This window comes from Heliangelus exortis, chromosome 15, assembly GCF_036169615.1.
Source record: "Heliangelus exortis chromosome 15, bHelExo1.hap1, whole genome shotgun sequence".
In the NCBI taxonomy this organism is placed as follows: domain Eukaryota; kingdom Metazoa; phylum Chordata; class Aves; order Apodiformes; family Trochilidae; genus Heliangelus; species Heliangelus exortis.
In genome coordinates, this window is record NC_092436.1 from 5,092,443 (window position 1) to 5,113,143 (window position 20,701).

Consider the following 20,701-nt stretch of genomic DNA (forward strand, 5'->3'; position numbering starts at 1 on the left):
GTTGCTTGGGCCACCTCACCAGAGCATCTCATAAAATGAACATAGCTAAGTGGCAAGAAAGCATCTTCTGCAAATGGGCAGCTTCCCAGGGCTACCTGCTTTTGTTCTGCCTTTCCCTGAACACAGCAGCTCTTGAGGTGAATTTCACAGGAGAATCTGCTGCAAGTGACAGTAATTTCTCTTCAGGATGTCTAACTGCCTGGGCTGGAGCTGCTGCTGCATCTAAGCCATTCTGCTGCAGTAAGCTTGAGTCACTGGTCACCAGGTCCCCTCTCTCCTTGGCATTGCACTGCCTTTCTTCACAGAACTGTCTCAAACACAGGGTCTGTTGTTATATCATCACAATTTAAATTGCTCCCCCATTATATCCATGCACAGTGACTATTTAATTTGTCCCTGCTAGAAGCAGGACAGTCAAAGTGCTATAAAACCTTGCTTTTAATAAGGTTTGGGGTTTTTTTGCATTATACAAAATTGAATGGTTTTGAGAACTGGTAATGAGGAGTGTGTCTGAGGAGCTGGAGCAGAGTTGGAGGGTGTGAGAGGATGGGCCATCACCCGTGCTCTGATCTGTTCCCCTCTGAGAACAGTCCTTAACGTCCTGGAAGAGACTCATTTTGTTAAACATCTTATTTTATTTTTTATAATGCTGAAAGATAGAAATGCATTAGCTTTTTATTTAGTAAGGAGGAATGAATCACTTCATGTTAGCATAAAACCAGATTTAATATAATCAGGGGTGGCCCCCACCACTAATTGCTCATATGACAAAGGCCACCTGCCACACAGGAGGTTGCTTGAGCTCTGTCAGTGTTTTTATGTAGAATACTCATTCTTCACCCACTAAGGCAGGGGAAGCTGAGAAGGCTCTTTAGCTACTTCTAAGTACTAATAGGATGGGGCCCTAGCTTATGAAAAAACAAAACAAAACAAAAAATCACCTCAGTGGTACAGTTCAAATAAACTCAGGCAAATATGTACAAAAGCACAGCTGTAATCATGACAAAGGCAGTAATTGCTACATAACATCCTACCATATCTCTGAATTATTTTGATCATTTCCAGACCTGTTTTAAGCTGCCATTATTTCCTGGGTTGTGTTTGTGTTCAGTGCTTATGTGGAAGAGCATTGGTTACTTCTGTGTTTTACCTGAGTAATAACTGTCCCTCTGTCCTGTTACTGGGGTGCAAGTTCAGAGAACCCTAGGATTGTCACCTCAGCTCATTCACTCAATCCCTGCAGAAGTATCAGCTGCAGAGAGGTGAAGCTGCATGAAGAAATGTAGAGTTTAATGCATTATTTGATGCTAGATACAGCTAAAGCCTCTGCACCATCCAGGGTCAGACTGACAAAGGGAAGAGAGCTGGACCACCAAGACAGGGCTGCTGCTCCTGTGTGGAACAGTTTCAGCTTCAGCACTTGGTTCAAGGTGTGCTCATAGAACAAGGGTTCAGTCACATGAGTGACTTTTGGAAGTGTCTAACTTGGCTGCAGCTTTTTTATTTATTTTTTTAGAAATGCTATGAAAACCAAACACCCCAGTCTCTTCTGGGAGGTGGGGAGGCAAACAGTGCAGAACTTCCCTGTACCTTGCAGAGATGGAGCAAGTTATCATCCTAGCAACTCTATGCTGTGTTGAGGTAAGACCTTGGGAACCCCCAGGTTGAGTCGTGGTGTTGAGTCACTCCAGCACCAACATTTCAGCAAGGGAGTTGGTAAAACTCACACTTCAGAAAGCACAGAGGAGAGCCAAAGCAGAAGGTGCCCATGTCCTAGGGCAGAGCAGAACCATGTGCTCTGCAGAGCCAGGAGGACAGGAATCTACCCCAGGGTGATGGTCCCAGCTAACAGAACTGATAGTTGTTGCTCTTGAGAAGGGGCTGACCACTCTCCTCTTGCTCGCAGGACTCCTCACAGCAGCCAGAGGTATCACAGCCACTGTCTTCCTCAGCAGTGGAGGGGAGGTTGGTGTAGTCCTTGAAAGCAAAAACCACCCCGGGTGTGTCAGAGTCCCTTCAAGGATGTAGGACATCTATTTCTGCAGAGGTGACCAGCTAGCAACAGGGCATGGCTAGCTGGCAGGACAGGCATGCCCATGCTGTGGTGGAGCTGCTGGATTGCTGGTCACAGGGCAGCACAGCACATCCAGGGGAACAGGGCACAGCTGCTGCACTAGCAGTCTTACCCCTCTCTGTATTGCTGCCCCTAGAACACTAAACTGCTCCCATCAGCTAAGGGACCTCTACAGGAAAATTGTCCAGGAGCTACTTCCACACTGAGAGAAAGTACCTTTCCCTTCTCCCCAGCACAGGTCCTTACCTGCTCCTTGTGCTCCTCCAGCTCTTTCTGAATAAAGCAGCAGATTTGGTCAAAGGTGGGTCTCTGTGTGGGCTCCAGGCTCCAGCAAGCCTGCATGATGCTGTACCTGCAGAGCCAAACAGGGACAGGGGGGTTGCACTGGGCTGCTACAAAGCTGCAGCCCCAGGCTCTCCCCTTTATATTTGAGGCACAAAACACAGAGCAGTCCCTCATCTTCCTGTCTGTAAAACCCACGGTCAGTGCATGTGAAGTGGGTACAGTAAACTGATCTATCAACGAGGAGCTTTATTCCTCCAGTACTTTTTTTTTTTTAAACTTAAAGTCATTCACTTCCTGTAGCCTCCTCAGGCTTGTCTTCTCATAGTCCTAGAGTTAAAAGTAGCTGATTGAAAACAAAGTTCAGGAATGTAGACATCTAACAGGAGCTCTCCCATCTTCCTGTCCATAACCAGAGGAAACAGTAGACAGAGCATCACAACTGACTGTCCAGGTTTTGATTTCCTACAGGAGGAAAGAGCAGCCTGGTAAGATCTAACCTAAAAGTCAAGGGCAGACGTGCCTGGGAGCATCAGGCAGACCTGTGACCAAGGTCCTTCTGCCATCTACCCGCCCACCCCCTGTGCAGCAGCTCCAGCCACCCTGTCACCCCCTATGTGCATGTCAGAGCATCCACTCACATTTCCAAGGGAGCAAAGTCAGGCCTGGCCATCTGGTATCCCTGCTTCACCATGCTGTAGAATTTGCTGTTCACCACCATGCCAGGATACGGACTTTTACCTGTGACAGGATCAGATCAGCTCACTCAACACTGCAGCCAGTGCTACTCATTCTCAGAGAGCTCTGGGTTACAACAAATAGTCCAGGAGCTGTTGTTTTTATTTGTCCCTCTGGAAGCATAATAGTGTTTTATATCTCTGATAAAACCTAAATTTTTGTCAACCTTACTCCTTTCTTAGAAACTTCCCTGCAGAGACATTAGGGCAGTGGTAAGCCATGGAAAACAAGAGGTTTAGAAGCTTGCTTCTTTCTTACCAAGGGAGAAGATCTCCCAGAGAAGGATGCCATAAGACCATACATCACTCTGCACTGTATAAATGCAGTCAAAGATGCTCTCTGGAGCCATCCATTTCACGGGCAGACGGGCCTGGAAGAGCAAAGAGCCCTGCAGAATGGGACAAGCTGGCAGCTTATGCTCCCATCCTGTCCTTTGTGCTCCAGGCACACCCCACCCTTACACCTTCTCTTGTCCCTGTTTTAGTTACTTACATTGCCTTTTACAACATAGTTGGAGTCATTCATGATGTCACGGGCCAGGCCAAAGTCACAAATCTTGGCTACCCGTCCATCTGAGACAAGCACATTCCTGGCTGCCAGGTCACGGTGGATGCACTGGGGGGAGAAGAGAATCCAACTGAGACCAAGCCAATATCCCTGAGCAGTCCCAGCTAATTCCCTACAGCCTGGGCCTGCCACCAAAACAACACCTAGAGGGGCAGGAGGAACACGTACTGCTTGAAAAGCCCCTGGGAGAGGCATTGTGTCGTGCACAAGGAGCACGGGCTCCATTTCAACCACTTCATTTGCAGTGCTAAGACATGGTGACATTTCAAGCTCTGTCCTTTAATAATTTGTGATGCCATCATCTTCCCCATGGGAGGAGGCTCCGAGCCAGGGGCTGTTGACACAGTGCCCTCATCTCTGAAACAATCATATAATGACTTTGGTACTCTTAATGAGCCAGCTCTGGCAGACAGCTCAACAGCCACTTTCAGTTCCTTGTCCCTGGGGCAGTGGGGACACTGCCAGTGCAAGAAACTTCACATCAGAGTTCCTGACCTCATATAAAAGCTGGGCAAAAAATTTTTGAGACTAGAAGATGGACATCCCCTGCAGTGATGGCCTTCCTGGAGCCCATGGGAGACAAAGGCTCCTGAGGGAACACTGCTCACTGCAGCCCAGCAGGTCTGAACCAAACATGGAACTAAGAGGCAATTTCCCAGCAACATCTTGCTTGAACTTGGCCACCTCATTAAAAAAACATCCCAAGCCCTATGGGGTCAGGATGGATGCTGCCTGCTGGCTGGACTGTTGTTTCCCAGTTGGGGTGCTGGGGACAATTGTCCCCTTGGCACTCACATTCTTTGATGCAAGGAATGCCATGCCCTGGGCCACCTGGCTGGAAAACTGTAGCAGGTCAGAGAGATTGAGGGGACGGAGATCCTCCCTGGTTTCATCATCTTCCTCTGAGCTTTTCCCTGAAATTCAAAGCAAAATTTTAGCATTCCTGCAAACCTGGCTAATAAAGTGAGCTATGCTGGTCCCCTGGTGCTAAGCAAGACAGGGTCACCACAATAAAAGGCCTTTAACTCACCTCTGGCTAGCACAGAATCTGATGATGCTGAAGATGATGATGACACAGGCCTCATTTCAACATAGGTTTCCAAACCCTGGCTTGAGAAGCCACTGTCACTGAATCAGATGAAACAGATGGAAGAAGGCTGTTAGTAACCCTCCAGCAATACTTTCAATCCTTCTCCTCATCCTCTGAGAGAAGAAACTACACCCCTGCCTGCAGGAAGTGGCTTAGCTGGAAGCTTAAGGGCAAGTAAGCATTGAGACTGATTCCAAAGGGGGACCCAAATGCCCTGGGGTATGGAGTTCCACATACTGTTCCCCTTTTGTCAGGGGACTGCCCTAGGCTGATTGGGAGTGCTCAGTCTCTTGTCTTAAAAAACAGTGCAGGAAGCCAAAAATTCTCATTCCAAACTGTGGGAGGGCAGATTGGACCGAAACCAGGATTTATTGTGGGTTATCCAATGACTGCTGTCACAGACTTTGAAGAGCTTGGAACTGCAACCAAGTCTAAACACACCCATCTGCAGTGGCTTTTATGTGCTGGTATTCTGCATTTCCCCAGACTTCTGCTCTTTCTTACTCTTTCCCCAGCACAGCCCTCTGAATATTTCTGCCTTGCTCTGCCCTTGAGTGCCAGAACTCTGCTTTTACCTCCGGATGTATTTCTTCTCTACATCAACATTTTTGTAGTCAGCAGTGCTGTCTAAAGAGGTGTCCAGAGAAGAATCCTGGATAATTATGGATTCAGCCTTCTTCCTCAGGAAATTCAGCAGATCTCCATAGCGACAGTACTCTGTGATGACAAGGATTGGGCCTGGGAGAGAGGCAGAAAGGGTTCATGAAGAAATGACACTACTGTGACCTGTCCTAAAGGTTGCTTTCCCTGGGAGGCTCAGCAGAACCCATCCTGCACCTAAGCCTGTCCAGAAAGGGCCATTCCATGTGAAGTTATAGGTTCAAAAGAGGCTGATGAGCACATCAGCTGCCTCTGGTGTGAGACTGAGGAGGGGTAACAACACTATGGGAAGGGTCAGTGGGGGAAGCAGGGCTGTTGGGTCCTACCTCCATTGGTACATGCTCCCAGCAAATTAACAATGTTCTGGTGGTGTCCCAAGTGACTCATGATCTTCAGCTCAGACATGAGAGCCTCCTGCTCATCTGTGTCTGCTGATGCTGCAAGACAAGAGGAGAGGGGCTGCGTGAAGGAAGAGGACAGAAAAAAGTGTAGACAGAGATGGAACAAGAAAGAGAGACAGAAGAGAAACTGTCATTTATCTGTGCCTTTGGCCAGACATGTCCACAAATGTGACAACAGCATGATTCCAGCATCCAGTGCTTGTAATAGAAACATAAAAAAGTAGATATTGCATTCTAGGAGCACCATCACAGCTGGTGAACACACACTATATCCTGCCCAAAGGAGCCTGGGGGATTTCAGCATTTGTACATTGTTCTGGGCTTACACTTCAGCATTTTCACAGCCACTTTGAGGACCGAATCTTCTTTGCCAAGGCCAAAAGCAGTGGCTTCTACCACTTTTCCAAAAGCTCCTGCACCAAGAGTTTTTCCTGTAGAGGGAAAAAAAAAAAAAAGCATACTTAAAATGCTTTATAAGAAGAAATTTTGCAGTTGTCCTGCACACAGCCTTGAGGAAGATGTGGATTCCTGCTGAACCCAGATAAAATGACACATTGCATAGTCAGGAACTGGTTAATATCTGAGGGGAACTCTACTGTGAGCAAAGACTGTATGAAAAAGGCCCCATTCAAATATGGGCTTGCCAGCTCTATGCACTGGGAATGATCCCAGATGCAAAAGGAGGGTTGTGATCCTCTCAACCTTTCTCAGAGCAGTGGAGGTTATATCCCAGCATTTGCCACCCTGTGTGGAAAAGGGCAACAAGGCTGTCTGGATGCAGCTTTAGAATTACTTAATTGCTTTGGCTCTGCCCACTGGAGCATTTAAGATCTGCAGTGAACTGCATTCCACCAGGCAAGCAACAAGGAAGTCCTCTTACCAAACTGGAGGTTATTCCTGGGAAACTCCCATTTTTCATTGTATGGCAGCTGAGTTGGATCAATAAAGATGTAGTTATTCCCTTCACAGGCCTCAATGATCTTCCACCGTATCTGGTACTTGGGTTTCTGTAAGGAAGAGACTTCAGTTATTCAATGTCCCTCAAGTCCTGAGTGTCCCCAGTCCTCACATGCACTCCAGCTTTCACCCTGCAGGCAGAGAGAAGACTTGGCTTTTGGCCCATCAAATATTTCTTCCTTTGTACCTGAACTGAGTGACAGAGGCTTTGTCTGGATACCCTGGGCCTTTTGCTGTTACAAAGTCCTTCCCACCGGTCACCCATGACTGAGGGCACTGCTCTTGCCTCTTTCACTGAAAGCAGCTATTACCCTCACTTGGGATGGCAGAGCCAGCACCAGACCAGGGGCTGACAGTACCCAGCTGGGTTCAGTAAGGACATGATGTCCCCACTGTGTCTCCTTCCTCGATACTTTGGGTTGCTGAGCACAGCAGAACAGCAGAGATTGTCCAGCCCCCCTTCCCTTACAGGGGAAAACAAGAAATGGAGAAAGAGAAGTAAGCATTTATTCTTTTCCCCGAATCTCATGGCAGAAGTAACCAGGTAAGGCAGAGAGAAGCAGTGCAGAAACTCATGGGCAGAGGCAGCTCCAGCTTGTGCTGGGTGTTCTCATTCATGTTGAGAGTTCCAGGACTGGAGGCACAAGCACATGGAAAGGCAGTGAAGTAGCTTAGCAGCAGAGCACTGTGTGCAGCTTTTGCTCCTGTGCAAGGAGAGGCAAGGACTGGAACCCCAGAGTGGCAAAAATGGTCTCAGGTCCATCCAGGCAGACACAGGGAAGCAGGGGTGGGGTGACCATGGCTGAGATGAATCACCTCACATCCCATCTACAGGGAGATGTGTGCTGAAATGCTGCTCCTCACCACTTCCCCTTGACAGCTGCAGAGAAGGATGCAGTGTGTGGGTAGTTATTCCAAGCTAGGTTAGCACAGACACAAGGGACAAACAGCTCTGCAGTTTTGATGCAAAGCATCTGTTTGTTTCCTCCCCCACAATGCTTCTGTTTCCTTTTCCTGAGAGTTGAACATCCGTGCCCATGCAGGCTGTCCAAAAAGGCCCAGACAGGATGCTCCAGGAGCACAGTTTCTGGTGGAAGTCCCTCAAAGAATGCCACACATACCTGGTGTATCTGCTTTTGCCTGCTTTCTGAGCACTGCTGCTTTCTGCTCCACAATCAACCTAGCAGAGCAGCAGTCTGTCATGACTCAAGCAGCCCATGGCAGAGGTAGGTAAGACTATTTTTAAATACAATTTTCTTCTCTTGGGCTTGCAAGGTCTTCCTAGAAAGCTACTTCAGAGCTGTGCTTACACATCCATCCACCTCTCTCTGGACTACTGGCCAGAGAGAGCTCATCTCTGCCTGCAAAGCTGTAGATGCTTGTTTGGGAGAGGGCTCTGATGGATCTTCTGACAACCAGTACCAGAACTCTACTGCAAAATTTGCAGCCTTTGATGGGCTGTCAAAGGAAGAATGCCAAAAGATCAGGAGATCTTGACCTGATCAAAAATCAGGAGATTTTGACCCACTGACAAAGCAGAGGTGACTGCTGATTGGTGCAGTTTATGGAAACAACTGAGAAGGAATTCAAATGCTGAAAGTTAGTTGTACAGAGAAAACAGGGCAAGTTGTTGTATAAAAATAGTGACCAAGTCTTCCTGAAGACAAACACTTTCTAAAATCACCCTGTTACCCCATAAAGACACCTTTTTATAAAGCACAGAGGAGAATAAAGAGTAGATGCAAGTGGAAAATCACTTTTTCTCCTTAATTTGGTTTGTGGATTCCTGGTGAGCAGAGCAGAGCCAGCTGCAATTAACAGCACAGTATAAGCACCTTTGTCTGGCACTGAGAAACAGCCACAGTGACCTCTGGGCTACAAGGCTGAAGGACCAGTGGTGGGAGAGCTGGGGACATGAGCCTTGCCCTGCAGCAGGAAACTCCTGAGGGAAGCTGGAGGCAGTGGAAGTGAGGGAGATGGCTTGCCTAGCATGTCCAAGCTGATTGCTTCCTGCCCGTGGCTGCCAGCAGGGGCAGTGTGGGCTGTGAGGCTGAGCAGGCCCTGCAGCCCTTGCTATCCATCAGGGAATCTGACCTGGTTGTACTTGTAGAGGAGGAAGAGGAGTAGAAGGAGCAGCAGGCCCGATGTGCCTATGCAGGTGGAGAGGATGGGGCTGAAGAGCTTGTTTGGTGGGGCCATGATGTTTCCTGGAGGAGGAAAAAATGGGAATGAGTAAAACACTCCTGTTGCAATCCTATGTCTAGGAGCATTTTCCCCAGCTGTTCAGTTAGGCTTCCCTTGTATGCCACACAACCCAGTGGCGACCTCAGAGACACCCACAAGAGCTGCTGGGAACTGAGGTAGTTCTGCCCAACCAGCAATTCCCACATGGTTCCTAGGACTGGCAAGTGCCAAAGCCTCCCATCTCCTTGTGGGTAGAGAGAGCTTATGGAATCTAGTCCACCTCTCTTGCAAGACAGTGGGGATATACACATAGGAAGAACACACCAAAAGCCCTCTATTTCCCCTGCACTCTGCCCAGCTACCAGTTTGAATCTTACTGGTGATGGTGAGTGAATGAAACATGTCAGAAGCATTCCCCTCTCTGTTAATGGCCACACAGCAGAAGGTGAAATTGTCACCCAGCTCCTGGAAGGGGATGGCACTCTCCACTTCCACCTCATGGAAGGGCAACATGTTCACCACCTGGGGACTGGAGTCATTCAGTAGCAACCTGTAGTCCTCATTGTATCTGCAGAAACACCAAGCAGGAGAGAATGAGTGTTCCTCTGTAGCACAGCTGTTCATAAGTGAAGAAGTGCCTGTACCAGACTAGAAAGGAGACACTGGAAATTAGGGATACAGCTCTGAGATGTGGTACTCTGTGCCCAGCAAAAAGATCTCCCTCCCTCAACATTCAAGTCCTGTATAGACAGAGCCTTAACTGCTACAGCTGGGTTGTGGCAGCAGTTCCCTCCTTGAATGGGGCTGTACAGGCAGCTGCCTCCCATCAGAGCAAAGCTCAGTGAGCCTGTGCTCTGCAGAGCCTCAGACCTGTGGGCAAGTACCCACCTTGAAGGTGCTCAGCCTCTGCAGGCATTACTCACCTGTCAGAGTAGATGGAGCACTGGTACCACTCAAGACGTGGGGCAGGGTAGCCAATGGCCATGCACTGGAGGATGCTGGAGTCATTGGCTGGCACCTTGATTTTGCAGACCCTTGGAGGAGCTGTCAGGAAGGCAGATAAGCGAGTGCTATGACCAGAGGAACAGCTGTGTTCTGATTTACTTTCCCTGTGTGCAGCAAGAAAACACCCAGGACCCCCGTGATACTTACATTTTACAGAGATACTGAAGGTAACTGATGCATTCATCTCACTGTTGAGGGCATGAAATGTATAGAGACCTCCCTCTCCTTCCTGCAGGCGGTTCAGGAAGAGGGTGTTGTTGTACCTGAGGGAATTCACACCGTGAAGAAAGCTGTGCTCAGCACACTCAAACACTCACACAGTCTGCTCAGGGAAAGGCTGCTGCTCCCTGTGGCCTGAAGTGGTTTAACACCAATCCCAGCCCACAAGGGGAATCTGCTATTTGATGCTTCAGGAGAAGCAGGGAGGATCTCTTGCCTTTAATCTTAGAGGAAAGACCTTTTGCCACCAACTGCACAGCACTTCTGAAAGGCTACTGGTGGGCGAATGCTCAGAAAGTTTGAAGTCTAAATCACTGCCTTTGAAAGGCTGGAGGAGGCTGATCTTCCTGCCTGTGACAGAATGAGTTATTCCTCCCATTTCTTAGCCCATCAAATCATGGCCCCTAGTGCCCACACCCCTCTGCCCCCAGCTCGTTTCTCAGATCCCAATGCAAGAAGGAGTTTGCCCTAAAGCCATCATGCTTGCTGAGTAACACGCTTCCTCTCATAGATTATTTTGGGCTTCTAAGGGGAATTGCCCAAACTCCCCACCAAATCGAATTATTCTCTTCCCTTTCGTCTCCTTTTGGCCTCAATTTGCTGAAGACAGAACAGTTCCCCTCTGTAAAACCATTTTTCTCTGATCCCACAGGCTATTGCATGGAGTCTGCCTGTCTCACAAGGAAACCATCACTGGAAACAAGCCATGGCCAGTGTAGAAGAGAGAGCACATACCAGTTGTTTCCAGAGATCATTTGATCCTTGAATGTGGTATTCCTAGAGTTCTTCAAGGGGTTTGTGTGCTCCCAGCCCCAGAGAAGAAGTTTTGGGTAAGCCTCAATATGGACCTGAAGCTCCAGACTTTCTCCCAAAGTGACTTCCTGGCTGGTGGCTTGCAGTGGAGTCAGGTACACATAACCATTCTCTGCAGGATGGAGGAGAGCATCACCATCAGCATGTCCAGAGACCCAAAACTACCTCAAATCAGCTTTATAAATGGACTATCATGGGGAAGGATAGGAGGAATGAGGCATTACACAGATTTTGTTGCCAAAATAGTCCTTTTAAGTTTCTTTGCCATAACAGCTTGGATTAACTGTCTGAGGAGAGCTAGAAAATCTTAGTAAACTCTCATGGGGAAAGAGGCTTTACATGTCTCATCCTAATAGAATCCCAGAATCATCTGGGTTGGAAGAGACCTCTGAGATCATCAAGTTCAACCCCTGATCCACAGCCACCATGGTTACCAGACATTCGGTCTCCTCTTAAAAACCTCCATGGATGGAGAATTCACCACCTCCCTGGGCAGCCCATTCCAGTGTCTGATCACTCTCTCTGTAAAGAATTTCTTCCTAGGTGATGAGGCCAAGACTGTAGAAGACAGATCCCTTAGATAAGCTCTTGGCATCTCACCTGGAAACAACTCAGCCCAAGGCCTCTTTCAGAGCTATGGTATACAGCAGTTTTGGGTGCCTAGGAGATGCAAGGATGAATTTTCCATCTTGAGATAAAAACAAGTGCAAAATAGACCTGAATACTCTTATGTGTATCTGTTACTGGAAGAGACAAAGATCCATACCCTGCTCATGTGGCTTGCCCTTTCTTCTAGGCAGCCCTTCCTGGTCTTTGGCATAACTTTACTTCATTTTTTTGTTTGCATTAAGTCTCTTTATAGACACAGAAATTGTTAAAAACTTTCTAATTTTTCACCCAGAATTAAAAAAAAAAAAGGAAAAGTCCCTCAAGACATGAAAGGAACACTTGTTCCTTTTGTAGCAGCTCCACATTTCAGATATGAGCCTTCAGGCACAAGTGAGAATGCTGCCAACAACAAAACTAGGAAAAATATGAAGGCAGAAGCCACAAATACTCAAGGCTGTGATTCAGTCCACCCTTTCCTGGTCTTTTGGGTAAGTACTTACCTACAACCTGCAGCATTGTTGAGGCATTCCTGAATCCTGCTGAGTTGTTAGCTATACAAGTGTATTTCCCACTGTCTTCCAGGGTCACTGCTGGGACAGACAGGGTGTCGCTGATGTAGTAGTTCTCATTTTCAAAGCTGGGCTTTTTGGTTCTCCTGACCTGTCAGGCAGGGAGGGAACACCAGGCACTTTCATGAAAGGAAAAAGGATTGAGCTGAGTACTTACAAAAAAACATCCACCCCCCTCCCTGTTCTGGGCTACTAAGCTTTGTTATAGAGTCCCTGAAAGCCATCTGTATGGTGACCAAGAGGCACATTAAACCCAGGTGTTCAGGGCAGGTATTCCACAGCACTGAGGATCATGGCCTCCTAAGTGCAAATTTGCCTTATACTGTGAGATCCAAGCACATCCTGTATGTCAGCTCCTTACTGAAGGCATCAGATATAAAAAGACAAACCTTACTCAACCATCTAGCAGTTAAAGGTCAGCACAAGAGAGATTTTGAAATGCATTCTTTTTCTCTACCCATAACTTGTCTCTGTGGAACCATGTGCCCTGAACATGGCTGCTGCTTTATAAACTCTGTCAGTGCTGGCTGGAGGAACATTGCCTTTGAAGATGCTGTTGCTCATGTTCAAAGAACTCAGCTGAAACAACACACTTCCCTTCTCTCTGGCAGCAAGATCCTGACACTGGGCAGGTGTCTCTCAGCCCTGTGTTATCCCAAGGCCATACTCAGATTTCAACAGCTTGTTCAAATAGCTGCTTTGGTTGGGCAGATCAAGGTTTTGTTGCAAGTGACTGTGGCAGTTCTTACCACTCTATGCCTCCCAGTTTCCAGGAAAGCTCTGTCCCCTCATGAAGGTACACAACTTACACTCTTTGCTGCTGTCACCCATCTGATGTCATACTTGTGGGAAGGAGCAATTACTCTGCAAGTGACTGTGAAAGGTTCTCCCACGATTCTCACATGGTCCATAGGGTCCATCATCACTGACACAGGCTTCTCCAGGGCTACACAAAGGCAAGCAGGGAAAGATTCAATCCAGTGACCCCATGTGAGACTCCCCAGGGCCATGCTACCTTCTCCTTTCCATCCTCTTCAGCTTTTTTACCCTCAGCTTTCTCCTTCCCTATGGATCATCACTCTTTTTTTTTTGTGCACACATCTATGGGAAACAGCACAGTTTGGGGAGAGCACAGCAGGCAGCACTGTGGGTTGCAAGGGAACAGAAACCTTCTGTCATGGTCATATCCTGAGCATCAGGGCCTGGGGACTTGCAGAACATCAGGGAGATTGGGGGACTTCTTTCTATGTTCTGTGGTAGTGCCTGAAGTTTTGAACATTGGTGAAATCATGGAGTCCCACATGAAGGAGCCAATTTGTGAGAAGCTGATGGAATTTTGCTTCCATTAAATATCCTTTAAAGACTGCAAATTCAGGAGGTCTTTCCTACCACTGGTAACGAGCTTTTCCTTAACTACCTACTGTGGCCAGCTGAGCTATTGCTGTCTCCCTGAGGACAGCCACAACCCCAGTCCTTTACCTTCTTCCACAATCAGTCTTATTCTTGATGACTGCTCTATTTTTCCATTTACCACTGCTTGGCATCGGTAAGAGCCCTTCTGCTTGCTCTGCACATTGTGTAGTGTTATTCCTTTCTCAGCACTGAAAGAATAGTTGGTTCCAGGTGTGAGAGGAGAGGCATCATCTGTTGTGAGAGTCACATTGGATCCATACTCAGGGGCTGTGATGAGGCAGGGGAACTCAGCATCACCACCTTTGGTCACAGAGATCCGGAAAGTTGGGGTGTACCACACGTTACTGGGGTCTGGGGGGGACACAAGGATTGCCAGAGAATGGGATCAGAAAATGCATCAAAGCTGAGAAACACATTCCAGCAAAGGCAAGTCTGCTGCATGGCTGCCCAGTGGGAGGCTGATGCTGGGGCAGCCCTGCTCAAGGCCAGCCTGACTCAGACTCCAAAACCTCACATGACAAAGCCCAGTTCCAGCCAAGGCGTTTGAGGAGAGCACAGCAATCAGCTCACAGATGTACATGGGCAGAAAAGGCTGAGAAATATGCTTGCCTCTGATCAAACTTTTCACCACAGTGGTAGATTTACTCACCAGGCCTCCACAGCTTCCCTGTCCAGGATTGTATCTCTGGTACAAGGGAAGGTGGTGGAGCTACCACAGCATAAATTCTTCTGGGGCAAGAGAATGTTTGGGGTTCAGGTCACATCATGAAGATGTGATTGATGTGACATTCCCTTATCTGACAATACCATTCTCTGATTCCCAGATCTCACTGCTCATTACAACACAGAACAGACTTTCATACCTATTTTTGCAGGAACAGAACCCAAGGTAAACAGAGGGAGAAGTCCAGGCCAGACAGATATGCATGATATGCAGATGCTCTGCACTCTACCCCAGTGATTCAGCTGTTGTCCCCATTCCATATGGGCTTGCATGGTTGTGAGTAACCAGTGGGAGCCTGCACAGCTCCCCCAAACACACCTTGCACCACAGCCATTGAGAGGACTTGTGTGAGGGCTGTGCTCCCTGGAAAGAGGCCATCTGCATGGGAAGAGGGAAACCTCTGCTTACCTCTCACAAACAGATGCACAGTTGCAATGCCATTGTCACTGCTGTTGACATAAACACACTTATAGGTGCCTGTATCCCTGTAAGTGGCCTTGGGAATACTGAGAGTGCTGCTCGTGTGGTTGCTGAATGTCTCCTTTCGTGTTTTCCATTCCACTTGAGACTCTCCTGAGCAGTGCAAGGTCACTGGATCACCCACATTGACAACCAGAGCAGGGAGGTCAGGGCTGATCACTGGGGATGCCGAGCCTACAGAGGAAAGAGAGGAATAGTGAGGGTGCAAAACTGATCTCTAATGATGCTCTGCTGGAGTTCATACTGCTGAGCATGGAGTAGCTGAGCATCAGGAAGGGACTGGGCTTGGGATTCAAACTTGATCTTAGGTTTGCATCACCCCAGCCATCCTCCATCCCACCTGACCAATACAGCCTGATTCTCCAAGGAATGGATTTCAAAGAAGAGATAGAACCCCACATATGAACACAATACAGAAAAAAATAATCTGGAGCTGATTAGACCAAATAATAGCTTGGAAATTATTCCTGTTGGGCTTTGCCTCTTGGAACAGTTTTCCTTTTATGGCAGAGCTGGAGCTGAACTCAGCTTAAACACCATTTGGTGAAGGTGAAATCAAGTGCAGTGGAGGAGGCTCTTTTTGTTGCATTGGTGCTGTGATGGGCCAGAACAGACAGGAAAAAGTTCTGTAGAGCAGGAGGTCAGTGCATGCCTTTTGGGCAGACTGGCTTTTCGGTTGCTGGGCAGTGGATTTTGAAGGACACCAGACTGTGCCTTATCATAGAGTCAAACAGTGTGTTTTCCTTGCAGATACCATCAATTACATTATAAAGCAAGTTGCCATCATTATTTATATTGGGGGGTGGGAAACTGAGGCACAGGGAAGCTAAACAGCTCATGAAAGCCCACAGTTTGTAGTTATATGTGTACAGAGCACCAGGCTATGGTGACTCCTCAGCTGGACTTCTGATGCCAACCCTACTTTGAAGGTGGCTCCTTTCCTGGCTGAATAAAGGGGAACCAGGGTCCAACTCCAGCCCATAGAGTCTGAGGGAAACAGTTTTCCCATTTTGCTGCGTCAGCAAGTTCTTTGAGTCACCACCTATATTTAGGGTGGGGGGAAGTGAGAAATGAATCAGTGCTGTAGGGCTAGGGAAGAAGCAGTACCACCCCCCCATGCCAGGCCTTTGGGGAGGACAGGAAACACATTGCAAATGGCTATCTGTGTGCAGGGGGCTCTGCACTACTCTCTGGCCCCTCTCCAGGACTATTCTCCCACTTCTGCTTTCCTTCCCAGTTGCTAACCCATTCTCACATCTTAAAGGGACACACACCCAGGTTCAAATAGCAGTAAGTATAAAAGTAGCTGCTCAGCTTCATTTGCTGCTCGTTGTACACCAGGCAACTGCAGGCATTGCTCCTCTTGTGTGGTGGCAGCAGAAACAAGGGCTGGGTTTGTCCTTGTGATCTCTCAAACCCTAACGCAGACTCCTCTGGACTCACAGGACCTCTTCAGTTGAAAGATTTGTTGTCCAAATGAACATAAAACCCCTAACTCATCAGGAAGTGGGAGAGGACAAAGCAACACCATTATTCCAGCTGCATTTCCATTTCCATCAGGGGAAAGGGCAGTAGTGGCCAGATGTTCCAGCCCTTGCTGCAGGGTGAAGAAAGAAGGCTGCTTATGGTCATGAAAAAGAAAAGCAGTTTAAAGCAAACCTGTTTCCAGGTGCTGCCCTGGACACTGTGCCTGTAACACAGCCAGCAGAAGCAGACACCCACCCTCATCCACCCCTGTTCACAGCTTATTTGGTGAGGAAGTCTATGTCCTAAGCTCAAATGTGTGTCCTGTGCTACCAACTGTGCTCAGGACTGTAACACCAGAGCCTGTACAACATGCAAGTAGTCTTGGGCTGATGCCTCCTTCTGAGCAATGAAGGATCAAGAGTACCAGGCTCAAGAAGGGCCTGGAAGAGCATTGTGGAGCATGACAACAATGCAATTGCCCAGAGGAAACCCAAATAAGGCCTGGATCAAACTTGCTGGCCCTGTGGGAAGAAGAAAAGATCAGGGAGCTTTGGAGCATGGTATATTTGACATTTTATCTCCCTTGTGGTGTTTTTGTTTAGTTTGTTTGGTTTGGGTATTTTAATGATGCTTTTATCTTTCTGTGGAAAGAAGAAAAGCCTCATTTATTTCCAGAATGGAAAAAACATATCCCAGGATCCTTTGCAAAGACACATTTTCCACATATCTGAGGTACAACGTTCCTCTTATTTTGCCAAGCTGTGTTTTCTAGAGGGGCTTGACACATTTCTGTTGTTTTTAGTTCTTTATCACTGAATGCTCCTCCTTCACCTGGTCTCTGCTTTAGCTATCCCTTCACATCCCTATTCAGAAAGGGAGCCAAGCTCTTTGATTCAGAACTTCATTCAAACTGATGCAGGAAAAGATCATCTTGCCTTGTGGTTCTGCTATGGCCGAAACAAAGACCAAGGCAGACAAGAGCCACTGTCACTCTGTGTCCTTCTTGTCATCAGCCTCCAGTTACTCCAGAGATACTATGGCCACAAAGAGCTCAGGTTAGGTGCTCTCCATAACATCCAGGAATCCAGGAGCCTTCAGGCTATCACTGGAGACTCCAATCAATGACAACCACCACCAAAATTAGGTGAGGACAGGTGGAGCAGAGACACTAAATGCAGGGCAGTACCAGGTGAAGGCCACCCAAGCACCCACTCTGTGTGTGCTGGGGGATGAGTCAGACCAGTGGGTCCTTTTCCAGAATGGGGAAGCAGGACTGCTGGAAGAGGCTCTCTCCCTGCTGACCAGGGTGCAATCTTGCACGAAGCCCAAGGATGTCTCCCTGCTGCTCTCCAGCAGCTTCCGCAGCCTTGCCAGTAACTGCTGGCCAAAGGTTTTACCACACATGGGTTGTGTAACCATGACCTGGAGTTACAGCTGCAGGCTCAGTCCCTGCTTCTCCCATGCCAGCCAAAACATTGCTTTCCTTTGAGGGCTAGGAAATGGTGAGGAAGGAGAAGTGCAGGCTAACAAGAGAAAGGGACTCAAGGGCCTTACCACAGAAGGCAATCATCAGGACCTTGACTTGGTCCTGGAGTATAACTGGGCCAAAATCTGGCCCAGGGAGGGACCCACATCAGGCCTGAGCTCCTCTTGCTTAGCTCCCTGAGCAATGGGAGGGAAGAAGCTTGGTTTCTGGGACACTCTCCCCAGAAGCACCTAGAGTATCTGGGGAGAGCAGGAGGAAGGGAAAAAGGTAGCTATTAAACCTGAGGCTTCCACCTCAGACATTTAGATTCATCCAAAACAAGAAAAAAAAAGAAACCCCAGGAAGCTGTCTCAAGATAGCCAAGAACACTGATGTGAGCTGATCAGGTTTCAAATCCTTCCTCTGCTTGGGGATATGAACCCCTGTCACTCTCCCAGCAGGAGTCCAGATCACAATGGTTATACCTCCTCAACTCTGCATACTCTCAGAAGATACACTTGCAAGTCAAGAAGTAGGAGAAGGAATGAGAAGCTGAGTCAGGCTCCAGCTCAAAGCTATTGAAGGTGGCCAACTTGAAAAGATAATGAAACAATAATGAAGGAAAGCATCACGTAAGATCTGAGATGCTGCCAGCACTTAACATGCAAGATTAGCAATACTGGTTTTCTGCCTGCTTGCAAACCTCAAAGCAGGCTTAGTGACTCTATCTTGAGGTTGATGGGATATAGCCTATTAGTCATCTCCACAGCCTCAAAACCCAGGCATATTCACTTTTCCCTCCTTGGCTGCTTCAGCTCTGTTTTAACCACAAGGTGTAACACTTGTGTAAAAGAAAAGAGCAACTTGGACATCTGGAGCCTGGCACACTGAAAGGTACCAATGCAGCCAACCTTCTTGACTCTCCCACCTGCTGCCCGAGCATCTCCATCTTTGGCTCCATTTGGACAAAAACTTACTTCAGAGACTGTTCTTCTCAGAGACAATTTCTGCTGAACCTCTCCTTTGTCCTAGTCCCTGCCCAGACCCAAACAGTGGGAAGGTTTTATTTCATATCTCCCTACTTCACATGCACCTTTCCATATCCTTTGGCCTTATCCTGGCAGGGCTGCAGGCAGCCAAAAGAACACGACCAAAGTACCACTGACTCCAGAGCCAGGACAGACTAGAAACACATCCTCTTTCCACCACTGTCCTCCCTCTATAATGACAAACAGTTCTGGATGGTATTCAGGAAGCTGCTACAGCCAAGCCTGCACTAAAATCCAAACCAGTGTCTCTTCCCTGCTGTGCCATGGAGCAATCATGTCCACTTGTCTGCTCCCTGCTCATGCTGAGGCTCCTTGAGGCTGCCCACAGCAATGGTGACTGCCTCCTGAAGCAGCCCCAGGACTGCCCCAGCCCCCAGCAGGCTTTTTGTAGACACGGTGTGGAGCCCAACTTCACCCTCCACCACCAAGAGCAAAGCATTCATTAGTCCAACTTCAGCATTGCTCTGTCCCAAGCCCCACTGAGGCTGTCAGCCCCTTTTTGCCCGAGAAGGGATGGAGCACTGACACCAGACACCCAAGAAACCCTCATCTGACCCCCCAGACCCACGCCAGTGTGGCATGGAGACACCATAAGGCTTTGGTGGGCCAGTGGACTTACCTTGCCAGCTGCCAGCTGTGGTGAGCAGCAGCAGGAGAGCAGGACCCATGTCCCCAGGGATTGTGGTGCCCCCAGCGTGGAGCAGGGAGGCAGCTGAAGGATCCCCTCGACCAGTGGGTGCCTCTCCTTGTGGGCACTGTCCCCAGTGCTCCCTCAGCAGGAGCTTCTCCTTTCCGAGTTGACCACAAGTTAAGAAATTCCCTTTTTTTTGTTTGTTTTTGAAATGGAAGGGGAAAAAAAAAGCAAAAAAAAAAGTAATGCTTTGAGACGTCACTGGTGACAAACCCCTTTGACTGAGAAGGGGCCATGCACACATCCCACTGCAGGGCCCTCCACTCTTGGAGCCCCCCTCCTACCACAGACCCTTCCTCAGAGAGGGGTTCAGCCCCAGACCACTCCTCAGGGCTGTCAGGGGTTACTGCACCACAGAATGGTTTGGGCTGGGAGGGATTTTAAAGATCATCCAGTTCCAACCTCCTGCCATGGGCAGAGATTATAACAGTGCTCAGGACAATCCTGATCCACCCCGACTTCTGCCACTCAAACCCCCAAGGACTGCTGCACACTTGTTTGGGGACACAAAGAGCCAGGTTGGGACCTGCCCCAGCGTCAGGGAACTCCATTTTACCTCAGCAGGACAAGTTTTACCTCAGCAGGACAAGTTTTACCTCAGGGGCTCTTGCTGGCTGCGTGTCCCGAGGGCCCGCAGAGGGAGATGGCTGACTGCACACAAGGGTCCCACAGAGCTGATTCAGCTCAGGGCAGCTCCCAGGTGGGAAGAAGCCTCTGAAGATGACAAATGGCTGTGTTCTAATCAAGAGGGTGATCCCTGGTGCAGAAAGAGGTTCTGTGGCCACACAAGATCTCCCTTAAGCCACCCTCCAGGCCTGCGCAGAGGCTGAGCCCCCCCAGCTGTGGATCACCCACCCCTGCTGCCTCCCCCAGCACGGAGAGGGGTCGGGTCCCACCTGCAGCCCCCTCCCCGTCCCCGTCCCCAGCTGGGCTGAGGGACACAGGGTTATCCCAGCTCTGCTCCTCTCCCTGTACCTGCAAGCCCTGGGCTCACAGCCGCTGTCACCACCCGGCAGCCACAGGACCCAAGCAAAGCCCCCTCCTCCCCAAAATCCCACCCACCCCCCAGCATGGTGGGGAGGCCCTTTGAAGCTGTGTCCTAATTCACATCATGGAAGGCAGCTGGGAGCGGTTCGTGAGGCACTTTGTTAACCCTCCCCTGGACTGTGCCTCTTCCAAAACAGGGGGTGAGGGGAACTTTGAACAAAACAGCTCTAGCAGGGACTCCCAGGTCAGCAAAATGT

The 20,701-nt window shown here is 48.7% G+C and overlaps 1 protein-coding gene across 1 annotated transcript; it reads right to left on the minus strand.

The window, feature by feature from the left end:
- Positions 1-615: 615 nt before the first annotated feature.
- Positions 616-19,568, minus strand: CSF1R (colony stimulating factor 1 receptor). The gene is made up of 21 exons (XM_071759167.1): positions 19,386-19,568; positions 14,714-14,959; positions 13,648-13,932; positions 12,978-13,114; positions 12,100-12,259; positions 10,913-11,102; positions 10,106-10,221; positions 9,877-9,997; positions 9,331-9,521; positions 8,864-8,976; positions 6,693-6,819; positions 6,139-6,243; positions 5,738-5,848; positions 5,327-5,489; positions 4,692-4,789; positions 4,457-4,575; positions 3,587-3,709; positions 3,353-3,464; positions 2,998-3,097; positions 2,321-2,426; positions 616-1,977 (listed from the first exon to the last, which is right to left on the minus strand). Exons 1-21 carry the CDS (start codon positions 19,432-19,434, stop codon positions 1,846-1,848), a joined length of 2,904 nt encoding a protein of 967 aa, XP_071615268.1. The 5' UTR covers positions 19,435-19,568; the 3' UTR covers positions 616-1,845.
- Between the last annotated feature and the right edge of the window lie 1,133 nt (positions 19,569-20,701).

What these genes read in the sequence shown, in the direction of transcription:
- CSF1R (XM_071759167.1), bottom strand. Translation starts at nt 19,434, where the DNA reads ATGGGTCCTGCTCTCCTGCTGCTGCTCACCACAGCTGGCAGCTGGCAA. An exon ending in TCCTCTACAAGTACAACCAG is followed by an intron (nt 6,820 to 8,863) that starts GTCAGATTCCCT and finishes TCTTCCTTACAG; the next exon opens with AAACCCAAGTACCAGATACG. An exon ending in GGCTGTGAAAATGCTGAAGT is followed by an intron (nt 5,849 to 6,138) that starts GTAAGCCCAGAA and finishes CTTGTCTTGCAG; the next exon opens with CATCAGCAGACACAGATGAG.